General features: G+C 44.8%; 1 protein-coding gene across 2 annotated transcripts; it reads right to left on the reverse strand.

Annotated features, from left to right (window-relative positions):
* Positions 1-205: 205 nt before the first annotated feature.
* On the reverse strand, positions 206-15256 carry ANKRD13A (ankyrin repeat domain 13A). 2 transcript variants are annotated; one of them, XM_054082018.1, is made up of 16 exons: positions 15099-15256; positions 13546-13624; positions 11099-11231; positions 10861-10985; positions 10393-10438; positions 9899-10042; positions 9284-9479; positions 8129-8195; positions 6660-6741; positions 5894-5952; positions 4852-4988; positions 4320-4477; positions 4034-4147; positions 3175-3326; positions 2877-2941; positions 206-2101 (listed from the first exon to the last, which is right to left on the reverse strand). In XM_054082018.1, the coding sequence occupies exons 1-16, from the start codon at positions 15107-15109 to the stop codon at positions 1903-1905; spliced, it is 1767 nt and encodes a 588-aa protein (XP_053937993.1). In that variant the 5' UTR covers positions 15110-15256; the 3' UTR covers positions 206-1902. The 2 variants fall into 2 exon arrangements, with proteins under 2 accessions (XP_053937993.1, XP_053937991.1); XM_054082016.1 differs by having other exon boundaries at positions 13546-13653; positions 15099-15250.
* Between the last annotated feature and the right edge of the window lie 1542 nt (positions 15257-16798).

A 16798-nucleotide genomic window follows, 5' to 3' on the forward strand; every position in this document is an offset into this window, starting at 1 on the left:
AAAGGAAAAAGAACACCCCATAAACCTGCCCAAGTTTTTTTTGAAGTCCCCAACTAAGAAGCAGGAGCAAAAAACTTGAGCTGAAACTGCTCAATGCTCTCTACAATATAAAAAGCAGAGAACAGGTCACCTTGAAAAAAGATTTTCCCCTTCCTTGTAACCTTTGAAATACGTAACAGAAAAGAAGCAATGTCAGAGAGGTGGTTTTATAAAGGCAACAGCACTCTTTATTTTGCTGGAGGCAAAAACCAGTTTCATCTCCTACCTCACAACTTTGTCAAGAGCTCAATGCAAGGCTTATTCCCTTTTTTCCCCACTGTAAAAGTCACAGTAATCCGCTTTGGAAAGAAAGATGCAATTCCAACATAAATCACTGCCACCATGCAAGAAAGTCCACGTTCCTGCAAACACCAGCTAAGCTATTTTGGGATGCAAGCTGTATCATTAAACAAAAACAGTGTAGATATACCAGATCTAGTGTACATTGAAGGAATCTTAATCGTTTGCTATGTAGAACAATGGATTATTGGTTTAAAATAGGGTTCCAAGTTACCAACCATCTCACTGGTTATGATCAAGTCCATTTTACAGTGATTTTGTACTGGTTAATAGTTGGTCACACAGAACGGCCCTGTTTTGCCCAGGGAATAAGTGCAGGATTAGGTAGCAAGATCAGACCTTTTGTACCATAGGTTCTTCACACTCCTGCCAGCCAGAATGGAGGAATATTGCTCACATTTAACTACTGTAAGGCTTTCCTGTGGATGTACATCATGTACTTGTGGAGTGCACTTGAGAGTCACAGTGTGAATACTGTAAACAGTGACAGAAGTGCAGGTAAAATAGCTACAAATCTATTGCATGAGGAAAGACCTGAGGAAAGCTGGTTAAAACACACTTGTGAATTCTTACAATGAGTGTAGTCATCTTGGCTTGGTTTAAAATCAATAAAAATAGTCAGATAAAAAAATATAATGTATTCACATGAAGGATGAGCATCTGAATTTTAAAAAGCAACACACATTTCCCTTTCAGATGACAGAATTAAAACTTATCTTCCTGTAAGTATACATTAGAATCCCACCTGAATTTTTTTTTTCCTGTCCGAATTTAGCACCGCACTCACGCACACGCACACCAAGTGATCACAAAGAAGCACCTGTATCTATCGCTTATTTTCTCACTGCCCTCTCACTTTGGGAGCTAGCTGGTTTTGAATCACTGCAGAAACTGCTGCTTTACTAGGCAGATGGTCCCATTTTAAGATCTAAAATGTCACTGGCTACTTGTTTTGTCCTCTTTCAGAAAGCACTGGTTTAATCTAGATTAGCTGTTCAAGTATAAAATTATCCCTCCTAAGCAGGAGCACATGAGAAAATTTCAGTAACTAGAGAAGAGATAATCACATACAAACAGAACTAACAGTGAGCATCTGTCAGCATGAAGAACTACTCTATGTGTGTAGATGCCCATAGATACTCTAACATGTAACGACTGGAAGAAACAGACAATGGCTTTGAATTATTCAGAAATGAGTAAGCAGATGAATATTTCTTTGGTAAGTAATGACGTTTCCAACCTGAACTTCCCATAAATCAAATTCTCAAGCTTTACTGCAATCCTATATCCTGACACTAAGCAAAATTTCCATCTGCTCTTCAATAAATGGTAAGATAAAAGCTTTACCTTCAAAGCTAAGACTCCGTGGTTGGGGAGCCAAATGCAGAGTCCCGTGATCTGAAACTCCCTCAGACAAAAATAAATCAGCTTTTTGTAGCCAATGTAGAAGGCAGGTGAAATGTTCACTTAAGCAATCCAGGAGTGGTCTTCAGTCTGATAGCTCCGAAAGCCTTCAGTTTTATACAGATTTGGTCATCCTTATTTCAGGAAATCGCTAAGGAGTTATTTTTCCACAAGAGAAAGCTGTAAAACCTGCTGAAGCTCTGCATCTTCCTCTTCACGACGTTGCTTCTCCCGTTCCTCCTGCTCTCGGACAGACAATTCCATGGCAAGCTGTAAGTCTTTCTCAAAGCTGGAAGGTTCGCTAGGGGTGCTGCAGTGTGAGTTACCCGAGCTCGCTAGATAGCTCTCCTGCAGTGCCCTAAAGGAGAAAAAGAACTTCAAGTAGTAAGACAGAGTGAGTCTGCTTCATATTTCTTGCAATGATCCCTCTTAGCAACTGTTTCCTAACTGCAAACCTGCAAATCTCTCTCTCGAGGGCAGAAAGCAGTTTACAGAATGAGTGCACTTGTTCTAACATCTATAAAATCCCTAACATAAGACCTGTTCTTTGGAGGCTCCTCACAACCTTTCATATGTACTAACAGGTAAACTTTCAATGGATTTCTAAAAGCATTCCCACCTACTTTAAGGGTAACGTGATTTTCCATGTACAAAAGAACCAAGACGCTGCAGTTTTTTATGCACACGCAGATTTCTTGTGTATAGAACAGATGCCACAGCACATCCTCAAGGGTCTGTGGCTAAGTTTTCAATGATTTTGAAAAGATCGAAGAGCTGCCCTGAAGTGTGTAGCATCTAATAAACAAACATTCAGTGCAGAGGGACCAAACTCACAGTTTCAAGAGCAGAACAGAAGGACTGTGTTTATTTATTGGGTAAAGAACCTGTTCTGTGCAAAGACCAGCCCCAAAGGTGAGCTAAAGAGCTTTACTATACAAGCCAGGGAGGCCCAGTATGGAGTCCTCACTTCCTGGAAAAGTAGAAGTTAGAAGAACCATAAGAAAAGAGACCTTGTGTTCTGTGCATCTGCTATCTACACACACAAAAAAATCCTCCATGGTACTTGCAAATGCTGTTGGAAGTACTTTTGCTCTGTCACTGCATTACTTCATGTGGTAAAAAAAATGAGTTACCTCTGATACTGTATATTGAAGTCCTGTGAATATGCAACTGCTCCATTGGAATGCACCCCCGCTTCCTAGAAATGGGAAAAGACAGACAATTCCACAGCAGTTAACAGGTCAGCAGTGCAACTCACTGAAAGGTAATTCTTTAGATCACTCTTATTTCTCTTTAGAAATACATTACTGTATTTTTCTTTTCTGAGGTTCTTAGAAAAATAGGTCTGACATTGGTTTAAATCAGAGCTGCAGCTATCACTGCATAGTCCTTGACAAAGCTGTCAGATTACACAGATTACAGCACACTTACTCTATTTCCACCGGATTCCAACAAACTCTGCTGAATAGCAAACTGCATGATCTCATTATCTTCATCCTGCACGTGGATGCTCCTCCCATCATCTAGGACGTGGTAAGATTTGGGGATCTCAAACACTGACTGGTCAACCTCAAAATTAGTACCTACAGAAGCCAAATACAGTTACAAAGATGGCATAGAATATTTTTACAAGTAGTGACTTAAAAAAATTCTGACGAATGTTTACGTGTGATTAAGGTAACTCCAAAAATTCAGATGAACCCCCCGCCTAAATATATCAACATATATATCAACTTGCTTTGAAACAAGCAAACAAGCACAGTGGTAAAACAGAATGCAGAGCCTTTCTTTAGGATGCTGGCAAGTTATACAAATAAAACCAGTGGCTGAACTCTGACAAGACCAGCCCGGAGAATAAAAAAGGGTGCAAAAGATAAACACTGCAGCGGCTCTTCTGAGGTTATTCCTAATGAACGTGTCTGTGACGGCTCACAGGGCGGAGGATCGCTGGATATATGCTATTACAAGCATCATACTCAAACATAATCCATTCTTTTCTGAAAAGGCCTACTGACTTGGCTGTCACTACAGCAATTTTGCATTCCACTTCCCACAGCTGTAGGTTGCACCAGAATTTAGACCTTAAAGTCCTCGGGAAAGCTTGCTAGAGCTCAGTCTAGCAGGCAAAGAAAGGGCAGAATGGGTCAGTACGATCAGTAACACATGCTATACACCGGCTGTAATCCATTGCAGCATCTTCTCACCTGCAGTTATCCCATTCCTCTCTCCTGTGCATTCCACTGACAAGAAACTTAAAAAGATGCACCCACTGCATCTTTCCCCTCCTTACCCGAATCACACTGTGCACCTCCAACCATTTGTGATGACGTTTTGTCAGCTGTCCTGCAGCCATTGACATTTTCAAAAGTAATTCGGGCATTCAGCACATGAAATAGGGGAATTTCTATAAGAAAAAGAGTACAAGATTTCTGTCAAAAAGAGAACTCTTCTCACTTTCACACCTATAGCCATGTTAAACATTCAACATATTTGTGAAATTATGGAATATATGCTGTGAAACAAACAGAAAGGATGGAAATGAAGAAGATACTACAATAAAAGTTGCTAAGCATTACCGATTTTGACAGGAAATCCTGGTGGAAATTCCAGAGTGATGAAATCCTTAAGTCTGGCAAAATGAGCACTAGTTCTGGCCATCAAATCGATGATTGGAGTGACTTGTTCCATAAGAGACAAGGGAAACTCTTCACTCATCCACAAGGTTGCTTTAAATCTTAAGGAGAATGTTGCACAAAAACACTCTAAGTTTACAGTTTAGGAACAGATGCAAAGCAAAACACGTAGCACTGTCACCCATTTCACACATTTCAAAGAGTCAGAACAGTTACTGCTCTAAGAAACCAAAGCACATTCCTCGTCAGACCAAAGGCAAAGCACAGGAGGTTACTAATAAGCTACAGCACTACTCCAAATGTTTTCTTTGACTTAATGGAATGAGAAATAGGCTACAGATGAATTCTTCAAGATGCCTTTTGGTTAATTTTAAAAGCTGGGGGGAAATCACCCTGGCTATTTGTAAAACCGGTTTCCAGAAATTAGAGGACTGGCAAGAGATAAACTAGAAATAGTTAATTTTTTTTTCCTCACTTCTGCGTTCGAATGGTGACTTCTTTCGGTCTTCCTATGTCTCTGCCTTTCAAATCAAATTCTGGGTCAAAGTATTCCTCCAGAGTAATAGCAGTAGGATTGTTACTTGCAGCATACTCTGTTGTCTTGGTCGTACTCTACAAGGAAAGAGGAAAAAAAAAGACAAACCCAAAAGTATGGAACAAATAGACTGTGGCTATTACAAGAAACTTTTAAGTTACCTCTTGTGAGGCAACTCATTCTTCTAGACACCAGTGACACAGCCAGAAACACAGGCACACACATTTAGACTGCTTTCTGCTATGGCTAAAAATCTCCAAGCATTTTAGAGACAGCAAAAATCTACTTCAAGACTTTAAAGCTAGAAACTATCCAGAAATGCACACATGAGCTAGAACATTGCTAGGCTCCATATCTTTTATTGAAGGCAAAACTCTGATGGGGTATTTGAAACAAAAATGCTTAGATCCATGTAAGATCTGCAATGCGATCATGATACAGAGCCAGCAGCTGGCAAATCTATTACCTACCGTACTGAAATATGTACAAATGCAAGGGAGTTTCTAAAGCCATATTGAAATAATTATCTACACATTTCAGAAGAGCAGAGGATATATCGATTTCCTCAAACTGCTCGAGCAGCATGCTAACACGTCACTTCATCCTTTTGGATCCATCTGATGATCACCATGCAGCACTGTCTCCTACGTGAGGCTCCAGCAGCTCTGTGGGCATCTCCCCACATTCCTGGTGGGTTGCCACTAAGATCGTGCTTGCCCAGATCTACTGTCACTGCTCACGCCCCAGTGCTTGATGTGCTAATGGACTCTCCATGTCTTCTTCATCGGTGTTCAGAAGGAGGAATCTGCTACTCATACAGAACACTTAATGGCTTAAACAAAAACACCCTCAGGGAAAATTTAAACCTCAGAATCAAAATTGCTGCCAAACTAAGAAAACAAGAGGTGATTCCACACACCTAGAATTCCTGTTGGCACAGATCCCTGCACTGCGGTGACCTGTTTCAACGTCAGACACTCACCTGAGCACCATACTCATGCTCCACTGTACCCAGAAACGATTCCAGCGGGTTCCTGTCAGCTTCAGATAACAGGAGGGAAAACAAAAAAGCTATTACTGTTAATTAATGGTAAAATCCACGTTCACATCAGGCTAACAAGCAAGACTTCTGACCCAAAGAGAAGTAAGCCATTTGCATTTCCTGTAAGCTTTACCAAATAAGCCCAGGACCCAAAGGTGACAGAGCACAACAGGCACAGAACAGAATTGAGATTTGCAGTGGCTTCTGTCACTAGCAGATAGCTTTATTTCCTCCTGAGCCCCAAGGTGGGCCAGCAAAGGGCAGTGCTTCCACACGAAATTACTGTCCAGCCACCCTTCACCCTAGTTTAAATACTAGAAGAAATTAGCAGACCAAAACAAAACAAGAAGCTCAAGCAAACAAAACCTATACGAATCTTGTAATCGTGGCCAAAGCAAAATAAAAAAATGAATACATTCCAGAGCAGGAAAAAGCCAGGAAAAGTGCAGCCTTTTAAAATTTCCAATAAACTTTAAAGAGTTTTGAAGGGCTCCTCTTTCCATTAAATACAGCTTGGATAAATACCAGTTCATCTGTAGGTTAGGAGTCAAGTAATAAGCTACCTCAGATAAAAAACAAAGTAAACAGGAGGGCAAAGAAAAGTATTTCACTTTTCTCTCTGCCCAGTTCTTCCATAGTCACACAGAGGAGGTATCAGAAAGCCAAAAGGTTCTACTTATTTCCAGTTATCCTATAGGAAAACTACCTTTGTATCTTTTTTTCTCCTCTTCCGTTAGATGTTCCGTGCGGATTTTTGTGACCACATTCACGTTGTTTGCAATGTAAACCTTTAAAAAACAAAAGTGCAAGGACAAAAACCAAAAAGCATCACAGATTAAAAGAGTTCTCTCTAGTAAAACACCACATACCTAAATCTGAAGACAGACTAAAGCAGCATGCATCCACCTCTCATTGGCAGAGATCTTAATCCTTAGCACACTGGTAACAAACAGGAAACACTGCACTTGGACTTTCCTCCTTTCTTTGGTATAATGGCAATCCCACATAATACATTGTTGAGAGACCCCTGCTAAGGCTGAAGCTACATGCCACCTGCTGGGCAAGTGGATAAAATAACACACACGGTGGTGTCTCCAGACAGCACTGATCTCGCCAGGATCCTGTGCTGAAAGAATGGCAAAAGAGTTTGGGCATCGACTTTGATGGCAACAGAAGTCGGTCTCTCAACAGAATTCCTAGAAAGCACATTTACACACTTTTAAACATCGTTTTGTAACTAACCAAACCAACCTCAAAACTAAACAGGCATTTCCAGGCTTGCGGGAAAGAATCCCCACCTAGGCAGAGTTTTTAAGAGAGAACAGGGAAGGAAAGTCAGATAATGCTAAACAGAGGTCACTCGTGAGACCTGCTAAACTAAATTCAGTGATAGTTATTTAGCAGAAACAATATGAGCCCAATGTGCAGCTGAAGAGTCCTGCAATCTTAGGAGGAATCCTTCATATAAGTCTGGAAAGCTACGCAAAATTCATTCTTCCATTAAATGAAATCACAAAATGTAGTTTACTACACAGATTCCAAAACCTCAACCACACACAGGCTTATGAATCAGGGAAGTAAATTCTCGTGATTCTTAACTTCAATTAACTTCAATCCCTAAAACAGTAATGACATAAAGCCATCTTCAAAAATATTTCACAGAGGACAAAACCAGTGTCACATGGAACCAATGTAAGCAATGTATGAGTCACCAGCATGGTCAGGGGCTTTAATTTACAAGCAGTCATTTATTAAACTCATGATGGAACTCATGGCAGCAGGAGGCTGTTATTCCCTTGCAATACTGTGTCTAGAGAGTGCTCGAGGCACTTCACTAACTTGTTCTCATCTTTTAAACAGCAGAAGAATGACAACACCAAAGAATAAGTTAAATTCCAGGTTTTAGAGTTCTAGCAGATAAACTGAATTTTTTGCTCCTCTTCTCCTGAAATGCTTTGATCCTCCTTCTCCTCTGCTGCTCTTCCTGCATATGGGCACCATCCCTCGCACAAGCCTGGCAGCCTTACAGTTCCTGACTCCTGCCCAGTTCTGCCAGCAACACAATAAAACTCTTGACAGGAACCTTAAGACCTGAAATATTCAGGAAATAAAGGCAAAACATCGCCACACCTTGGTTAGCTACAAGACCTCTTAATTATATAGAATAGGCTTTACCTTTGCTTCATAACCATTTACAGCTTCTGCTTTTTCTGTCCTCCATACCCAAAATCCAGATGTGGTTCTGTCAAAAAGTGAACACCACAAATATCTGTACAGTTGCATTTCCACACAATACCAGACTATTTTTCCCCACAGTGTTTTTAAACATTCCATAGGTTATTTGATCACCAATCCCACACAAAGGCACAGGCCAATCTGCCCACACACACACAGCACAAAAGGGCTGAGGAAGTCGTGATGGTTTTGTTCTGATACAGCCTTTGGCCAAAGTCCAGAGGCTCAGGCAGAGATTTAAGATCGAGAGGTGGATACCTGAGCCAGAGATGAAGATGCCAACCCAAAAACTTACCAAATTAGTTTGTCTGACAACTGAGGCACAGCATCTTTTAACACACCGTTGAATTTCAAAAGTCACCTGTCATAGCAATTTGGGGAACTGGGTGGCAGGAATACTTCTGTCTAGGAAATCCTACTTTGAGGATGTGCAGATGCTGCAGTTACTATGGCTCCGTGAACATCACAGGGACTAATTCTGAGCAGCTTTGAAAGGGCACTAAATATTCAGGAGAAAGCTGCCGGAATTATACATCTCACTTTGAAAACACTTGTTTTGTACAGTTGTGGGGGTGGTTTGCTGCCTCCCGGAGCACTCCAAAAGGAGCTCCATCAAAAGGACTGTTTGAACTCAGCTGACAGGTTCCTGGATAAACATATGTAGTAAACACGGAAGACAAATACCTGTCTGTGGAAAGACACACTATAAACAGATTCGTATTTAAAGTATTAATGTGAAACTTTACTTATGTAGCTACAAGATGCAAGTTATTGCCTATTAGTTTTATCACTAAACACATAGATTTGGGTGTAATGCAAACTTGTAATGAGACGTTAACACCAATCTCAGTGATAAGATAAACTGGAAGCTTTCTGCAAACCAGTTTCTTCAGCTGGAAACTTTCTGCCAAGCAATAGTGGCAAAGCTGACCAAGACAAACTTCTTTATCTAATGACATGACAAAGTAATTTCACATCTAGCTCTAAACAATTTTATTACCAGAGCTTTTGAGACTTGTCTTTAAAGCTTTACTCCAAGTATGACCACCCATGATCTTGAAGTGCTTATCTGTTAAGTGAAACTTTGCATCTTACCTTTCAAAAGCAATATTTTTTGTATCAAGGCACGTATTAATAATTGGAGATGTAAGGCGTCTTTCCACATCTTTCCTTTTTGGTGTCATAGAGCCCAATGTCAAACGCTTCATGTGTTGGGAAATCTCAAAACGCTTCGTTGTAACAAATTTATCATCGTGATTGATCTCAATTAGTTCTGCCCAACCTCCGGTATCTGTTGGAAATTGTAAACCTCAGCCTAAAAAAAACTTAGCAACAGTATTCCAGAATGAAAAACTGAGAATATGTTGTATAGGAAACCAGGGTGGACACTAACTCACTGTATTTTGCACTTGGCTGAGATCAAATTTGGACCTATATCTATGATTATTTATTCAGGGGGGAGGAGAACAGAAGGGGGAAAAACTAATAAAAGACTGAAGGAAAATTTTAATCCTTATACCAAAATTTTGACCTCAGATTTACTCAAAGGAAAGAAATTAAGCTGCTATGTTAAAACACAAAACAGCATCTCTGTGAGAAACTCATGGAATACATGTACTAGCCTCAACAGGTCTCTGTGCTAAATCAGGATTTCTTATTGTTTCACGCAGCAGTTGGCGATCGATGGTGCAGACATGCTAAAATATTTACCTTCTCCCTTGAAAATTAAACTACGCCTTCCTCTCTCCCAGCTCATATTTTCAAAGCCCAGTAAAGTGATATCAACACGCAGCTTGGCACCACTTTTCCAGATGCGGCAGACATCGCTTGGACACACTCTAGAAACCAGTGGGACTAGAAAAGAAAAATGAAAAAAAAACATTAAATAGAAAATATTGGAGAAACTGAGCACACTGGCAGTCTGAATTCATGCAGAAGTTCTACCCCTGACACAGGATTGCTCAGTACTATGATCATCACACCAGGCGAGGTGAGACATTGTTCTTCTTTAGCTTTAAGGACAAGCAGTTTAGGGACAAAACTCACCAACTTTAAATTAAGGATGAACAAGAAAAGGAAGATGACATTAGTTCAGACCAAAAGATGTGAAATGGCATTTCCCTGCCTATCTTTTGTGACTTTTGTATGTAAGCCAGTCTCTCTGTCTACAGTTTAGAAGAGGTAATGATGACCAGGATTCTTACCCCAGCTAGTGAACTCCCATTTCATTTCCACATAGAAGTCAGGAGTCTGGAGAAGGAAAATACCTTATGAATACTTCATGAAATAAGTTTAATCTAACACTCAGTGCAGGATTTCTTATGACCATTTCCAACAAAGGAAAACAAAAAAAGAACAGAACTCAAGATATGATAAATGAATGTTAAACCAATGACACTGAAACCAAACACAAAAGACATTGCCACTGCTGCTTTCTGATGAGCTATTCCTCCTTACTGTACTACAAGAGCTGAGATTCAGCCTACAGTGTTGGAGTTCATGGCTAAGGATTTAAAACTAAAGTTAAGGAAACCGTCTCCACCTCCCATAGCACCGTGGAACACACGAGTCGGAACGAAGAACACAACTGCCCATCTGATTTCAGTTTACTGAGCTGAACTACCTGGATGAGAATTGCAGTCTGGAGTAAGAGGTGTAAACTAAATAATTACCTCATTGATCTTTTGGAGTAATTCAGGAACTCCTCCGAGAGTCATTGCAGTCTGCTGGTAGTCCCGATGCTGCAGGATCATTTGTAGCATCTCTGGATCTCCTGTACTTACAGCCTCATGTAAAACTGAAAGGAATCCAGACATGAGCTAGTTTCAGCTTGCTTTCTGAGCAAAGTAACAAAATACATCTGCAACTGAAAAGTATTAACACAACTTCTGTTTTCCAAGTTATCCTTACCTGTCCATCCTTGTGCATTCTCTTTAGTTACGTCTGCCTTGTGTTGGAGAAGAACTTTGGCAGACTCTATGTAACCCAGGGAAACAGCAAGGTGCAACAAGGTCCGGCCTCGTGGATCACGTTGATCAACATCCTGTTGAGTATCCGAGAAAGAAATAATGCTGAAGCTGCCCTACCAAATCAGACCAGACTGAGAAGTGTTTATATAAACAAAGTTCATCAGTAGTAATCCAGGAGTCAATATTCCCTAAGTATCCCCACCTATCCGTCTGTGATGCACAGCCAACCCAGTTTTCCAACACAACTATACTGCTCTCCTGCACTCTGCACAGTACAATCTGACTTCCCCGCTGCAAGAAAAGGGGAAGCAGAACAAGGCCTATACACCGAACACAGTAAGAGCTCGCGTCACTGTAAGACAGGATTGAGTTCTTGTAGATGCTTCTCATTTCTTTTTCTGACACTATTTCCCTCCCTGTTCCCCTTCAGACAGGGTCTCCTTCACGAGCAGACAGGAGCTCTGTGTGTGCTGCACCACGGACAGACAACAGCCTGAGACCAACAAAGGGTTTAACATCACCCAGCGTAACAGGGGGAAGTAAAACTGAAAAGAAAGGGCACACAACACCAATTTTGTACAGCGCTTTTTGAAAGTATACAAGCAAATGTTTATTACAAAGCATCTATTTGACTGACACACACAGCACAATGAAGAGTGAGAGCGTTTTGTACAAGTCACTAGAAAAAAACAACACACTACACAGGCATAAATATCCAAAACATGCAAGCACAACATACTCATACCTTACATATTTCTCACTATTAGCTTAGAGATTTGAAACAGAAGAGCATCTATAACTAAAGGAAAAGGGGAAAGTCAATAGCAGAACAAGAAAGGAAAGTTATTACGCAAGTTAGCACGGTTATCTGACAGCATTACGTTGGAAAGATCACACGCAGAGTAGGGAAAGCTTCATTTTAAAGCATTCTCGTTCCACTTCTGCGGTGGAATACTCTTTAATTTGCTTCCCCGCTTCCTACACTCCGGTGCCTACTGCACGGAGAGGTAAAGGACTCCAAGGCGTCTCTCCCAGTTGTCTTTGCTGCTGTTAACCGGTAACCACACATTCCACCCATCTTTTGCCATACCAAGTGCAGCTGGCAAGTGGCTTTTGATTCCCTTACGCACCCCGCCGACAACAAGAAGCTTATCCCAAGGAAGCAGGAGGAAATGCATCTTTGGAATACTTTAAAAAAAGAAGTTACTCAAAAGCAGATAAAGGAAGTAAAAAGCATATACGTTCCATCTCAACAGATTGTTCATTTCCTTACGGTACAAAGTGCTTGAGGTAGGAAGCAGCACTTTACAGCTGTGAACTGCAGTCCCAGATAACAAGAAGAAGGATGATCCTTATTTAATGACGAATTTTCACAGACAAGAGTGTTATTGAAACAGAAATAAATCCACAGAAGGGATAGGCCAGTAAGGTTAAAGATTTTAAGAAATCACATCGCATGAATTAGACAAAAAGTAACTGCATTCCAAAGATTCTCCTAAAAACAGGGCAGAAGCATGCTCTGAGCAAGCGTTAGTAAATTGAGGGGGCTACCGTTAGAATTACAGACAGCAGGAACTACTCGGGAGGTGGTATAGCTAGCTGATCTTTGGCATACGTAGTTGTGGTGTCAGGCATAACCCTACTGATATCCTCTGCTGCTGCAAATCATCCCTTGCGCTAGTGAATATCAGAGCTTTTACACAGCATCTCAGCAAAAAGGATGTTTGCTATTTGAGCTTTTCAGACCACTTCCTTACGTCATTTCTCACTTAGCCATCCCAGAGAGGGAATAGCTTTGTATTTTCTCCACTACTGCATGAAACAATGATCCTCTTTTTTTTTTTTTTTTTTTTTTTTTTACTAGAGATGCTTGAAAACATTCCAGCCAGAATAAAAATGCTGCCCCCACAGTTTTGGGTAGCAATGGATCTGTAAGAACTGCTGGTCCTCAGCAAGCTAGAGGCTTTGGCAGCAGCAGCCACCTTTTCTGTGTGTTGACTTCCCATTACAGTAAGCAGTATTTGTTGCTTTTCTGGCACAGAAAGAAAACCTTAACATCCATCATACCTGCTCTTCCTGCTCTGTCTAGTTTCCTGACTTCTAATAGTTTCTAAGGAACTGTTCTGTAACTTGCACTCAAACGCTCCAAGCACAGCTTTACAGATAGTCAATGTTTAATATCTTACATAACACAAAGTATATTCCTGCACCTTCGCACATCCCTCCTGCGACCACAAATAAATAGGGAAAGAGAAAAAAGAGCAGCAATCCCACAAGCTCAGCAAACAGACCTGGCAGCACCACCAGGGTTCCTTTTCCCTATGCAGGCAGTGAGCGAGGCGCTCTTTTGGGGCCCCCAGCCCCTCTATCATCGGGTGTCCCCATTACCTTGTCCTGCAGCTCCTCATCCAGCCGTCTGTAGTCATTATTCCAGACCAGGATGTGCAGGGGGAACGAGCTGCTGGCCCTGCCAGGGGAACTCATCATGCCACACACCTGCAGGGGCAGGGGAAGCAGGGTGCCTACCCTCACTGCTCCCCCTCTATTTTGGACACCCCAGGTCACCCAAGCCCTCCTCTCTCCTGGCACACGCTGGCCCCAGGTAGCGGGTGGAACACTGGGTCACAAATCCCTTGCGATCCCCTCACTCTGCCCTAAGCAAAAGCTCACTTCTGGGGGTCCCCTATTCCTGGGAACCATCCGCCCCCATTGACCCCCCCCCCCCCCAGTCTCACACTTCTAGGGGTTCTGTGTTCCCGTGAACAGCACCCTCCCAGGTCCACGTTCTTGGGGGCGTCCCCTGCTGCTCCCTAGAGCCCCATGCTCTTAGGGGTCTCCCCTGCTCCCGGTGCTCCCCACACTCCTGGGCATCACTACTCCAGTGCCTGCCTGCACCCACCCCACCTCCTCAACTTCTAGGGGTTCCTGCTCCTAAGCACATCCCCTACTCCCAAGCCCACAGCCCCGAGGCTCTCCCCTCCTCCTGGTGCTCCCCCTCAGCTCCCTTCCCAACTCCTGGGGGTTCCTGGGAACAGCCCCATACCCTCAGCCCCAACCCTCACTCCTGGGGATCTGCTCCTGGGCTGCCCAGCTTCCCCTGGCCCACACTCACCAGCCCCAGCTCCCCCCAGTCCCCCGTGTTCCCCTCTACCCCACACACCCGTGCTCCAGCTCCGTCCAGCCCCTCACATCCCCCACTCATGGGGATTCCCTGCCCCTAGGCTCTCCATGCTCCCCCTAGCCCCACACCCTAGTGCCCCCCCAGCCCCAGCTCCCTCCAGTCCCACACTCCCCATGCTCCCCTTAGCCCCACACCCCCCCAGCCCCACTGCCCCGTACACCCCTAGCCCCACAGCTCGGTGCCCGCAAAGCCCCAGCTCTCCCCAGCCTCACGCCGTGCTCCCCCAGCCCAATACCCCCCAACCCCAGCTCCCCCCAAGCCCCACACCCTGCTGTGCTTCCCCCAACCTTACCCCTACTCATGGGGATCCCCTGATCCTGGGCTCCCTCCCAGCCCCACACCCTCCCAGCCCCATCCTCACCCCCGACTCAAGGGGATCCCTTTGCTCCTAGGCTCCCCAATCTCCCCCAGCCCCACACCTCGGTGTCCTCCCAGCCCCACACCCCCAGCCCCGTCCTCACCCCCTACTCATGGGGATCCCTTGCTCCTGGGCTCCCCATCCTCCCTCCAGCCCCATCCTCACCTCCCACTCAAGGGGATCCTTTTGCTCCTGGGCTCCCCATCCTCCCCCCAGGCCCACACCTCGGTGCCTTCCCAGCCCCACACTCCCAGCCCCATCCTCACCCCCCACTTATGGGGATCCTTTGCTCTTGGGCTCCCCATCCTCCTCCCAGCCCCACACACCCCCATCCATACCCCCCACTCACGGGGATCCCCTGCTCCTGGGCTCCCCATCCTCCCCACAGCCCCCCATCCTCACCTCTCACTCATGGGGATCCCCCCGTGCCGCTCCTTCCAGCCTAGCCAGGACAGCGGCCGGGCCGCACCACAGCGCTGCGAGAGAGGGGGGGAAGAGGAGGGCTTCCCCTCCGCCTGCCGCCACAGGCGACCCCACGGAAACAGGAAGCGGCAGGTCCCCGCCCATTCCACCACCACCACCACCCCCGCGGGCGGGCAGATGGAACGTCCCGCCCCGAGCTGCCCCGTGGCCAGTGCAGCCCCTTTAAAACCTGTGCATTTCAGGCTCTGGGTTTAAAGAAGGCTCTTTCCATCTGATAAAAGCTCTACGAAAACCAGGGAGGATCTGTTTATGGTTCCTAACCTGCATAAGAGGAAACAGGACTCACAAAATCATCCTTGCTCTCTTCCCCCCTGCTCACAAACAGTAAATTTTGCAGCTTTGGGGATTAGTTTGATTTATTGTGACCATATGAAAGGGAAGACAGTGACAGCACGGCTCATTTCAACCCGCAAATCCACTGCCGAAAAGGTCTTAAAATTAAAAATGCATTAACTGTAATAACTACCAAAAATCAAAGTCCATGTGTTCACTGTGGTGCTTTGGGTAATTTCAGTTTACTGTTAATCCACCTTCTCTAACCTAAACCTTGTCTTCACAATATTCCATAGAATCATGGAATGGTTTGGGTTGGAAGGGACCTCAAAGCCTATCCAGTTCCACCCCCTGCCATGGGCAGGGACACCTCCCACTGGATCAGGGGCTCCAAGCCCCATCCAACCTGGCCTGGAACCCCTCCAGGGATGGGGCAGCCACCACTGCTCTGGGCAACCTGGGCCAGGGCCTCCCCACCCTCACAGCAAAACATTTCTTCCCAAGATCTCATCTCAATCTCCCCTCTTTCTGCTCAAAACCATTCCCTCTCATCCTGTTTCTGCGCTCCCTGATCAAGAGCCCTTCCCCAGCTTTCCTGGAGCCCCTTTCAGTACTGGAATCTGCTCTAAGGTCTCCCTGGAGCCTTCTCCAGGCTGAACAAACCCAACTCTCTCAGCCTGTCCTCATACAGGAGGTGCTCCAGCCCTCAGATCATCTCTGTGGCCTCCTCTGGACTCGCTCCAACAGTTCCATATCCTTTCTGTGCTGCGGACTCAGAACTAAACACAGGTGAGGTCTCGCTAGAGTGGAGTAGAGGGGCAGAATCCCCTCCCTCGCCCTGCTGGTTCCATTGCTTTGGATGCAGCCGAGGATAAGGTTGGCTTTCTGGGCTTTGAGCACACTTTGCCAGTTCATGTCAATGCTCAATCAGCATCCTTTCCCTCTGGACCCATCCCTTTTCTCTGGACCCGTCCCTTCCCTCTGGACCTGTCTCTTCCCTCTGCACCCGTCCAATCCCTCCAGCGCATCAACCGTGCCGCACAGCTTGGTGTAACCAGCAAAGTCGCTGAAGCTGCCCTCAATCCCACTCTCCACGCCCGCGACAAAGATGCCAAACAACGCCATCCCCGCCCCTGAGAAAACACCACGGCCCCCCCGAGCAGCCGAGCAACCGCCTGCCAGGGACAAATATGGCCGACCCCACCCCCTGCGCCAGTACCCAATATGGCGGCAGCAGCCTGCCAGGGACCAACATGGCGGCCCGCGCTGTGGCCCGGGATGATTGTTGCCCATTGTGCCAGCACCCAAGATGGCGGCAGCCCGCCAGGGGCAAACATGGCCGTCCT

The sequence above is a fragment of the Cuculus canorus genome, chromosome 17, assembly GCF_017976375.1.
Source record: "Cuculus canorus isolate bCucCan1 chromosome 17, bCucCan1.pri, whole genome shotgun sequence".
Taxonomy (NCBI): domain Eukaryota; kingdom Metazoa; phylum Chordata; class Aves; order Cuculiformes; family Cuculidae; genus Cuculus; species Cuculus canorus.

Bases quoted from the DNA above. Each gene is read 5' to 3' on its own strand.
- ANKRD13A (XM_054082016.1), bottom strand. From the start codon at position 13,644: ATGATGAGTTCCCCTGGCAGGGCCAGCAGCTCGTTCCCCCTGCACATC. The intron at 3,327-4,033 runs GTAAGGAGGGGA...TGGCTTCTGTAG, and splicing joins AGGTGCACAGTGTGATTCGG to GTACTAATTTTGAGGTTGAC. The intron at 2,102-2,876 runs GTAACTCATTTT...TTTCTCCTTTAG, and splicing joins TTCAATATACAGTATCAGAG to GGCACTGCAGGAGAGCTATC.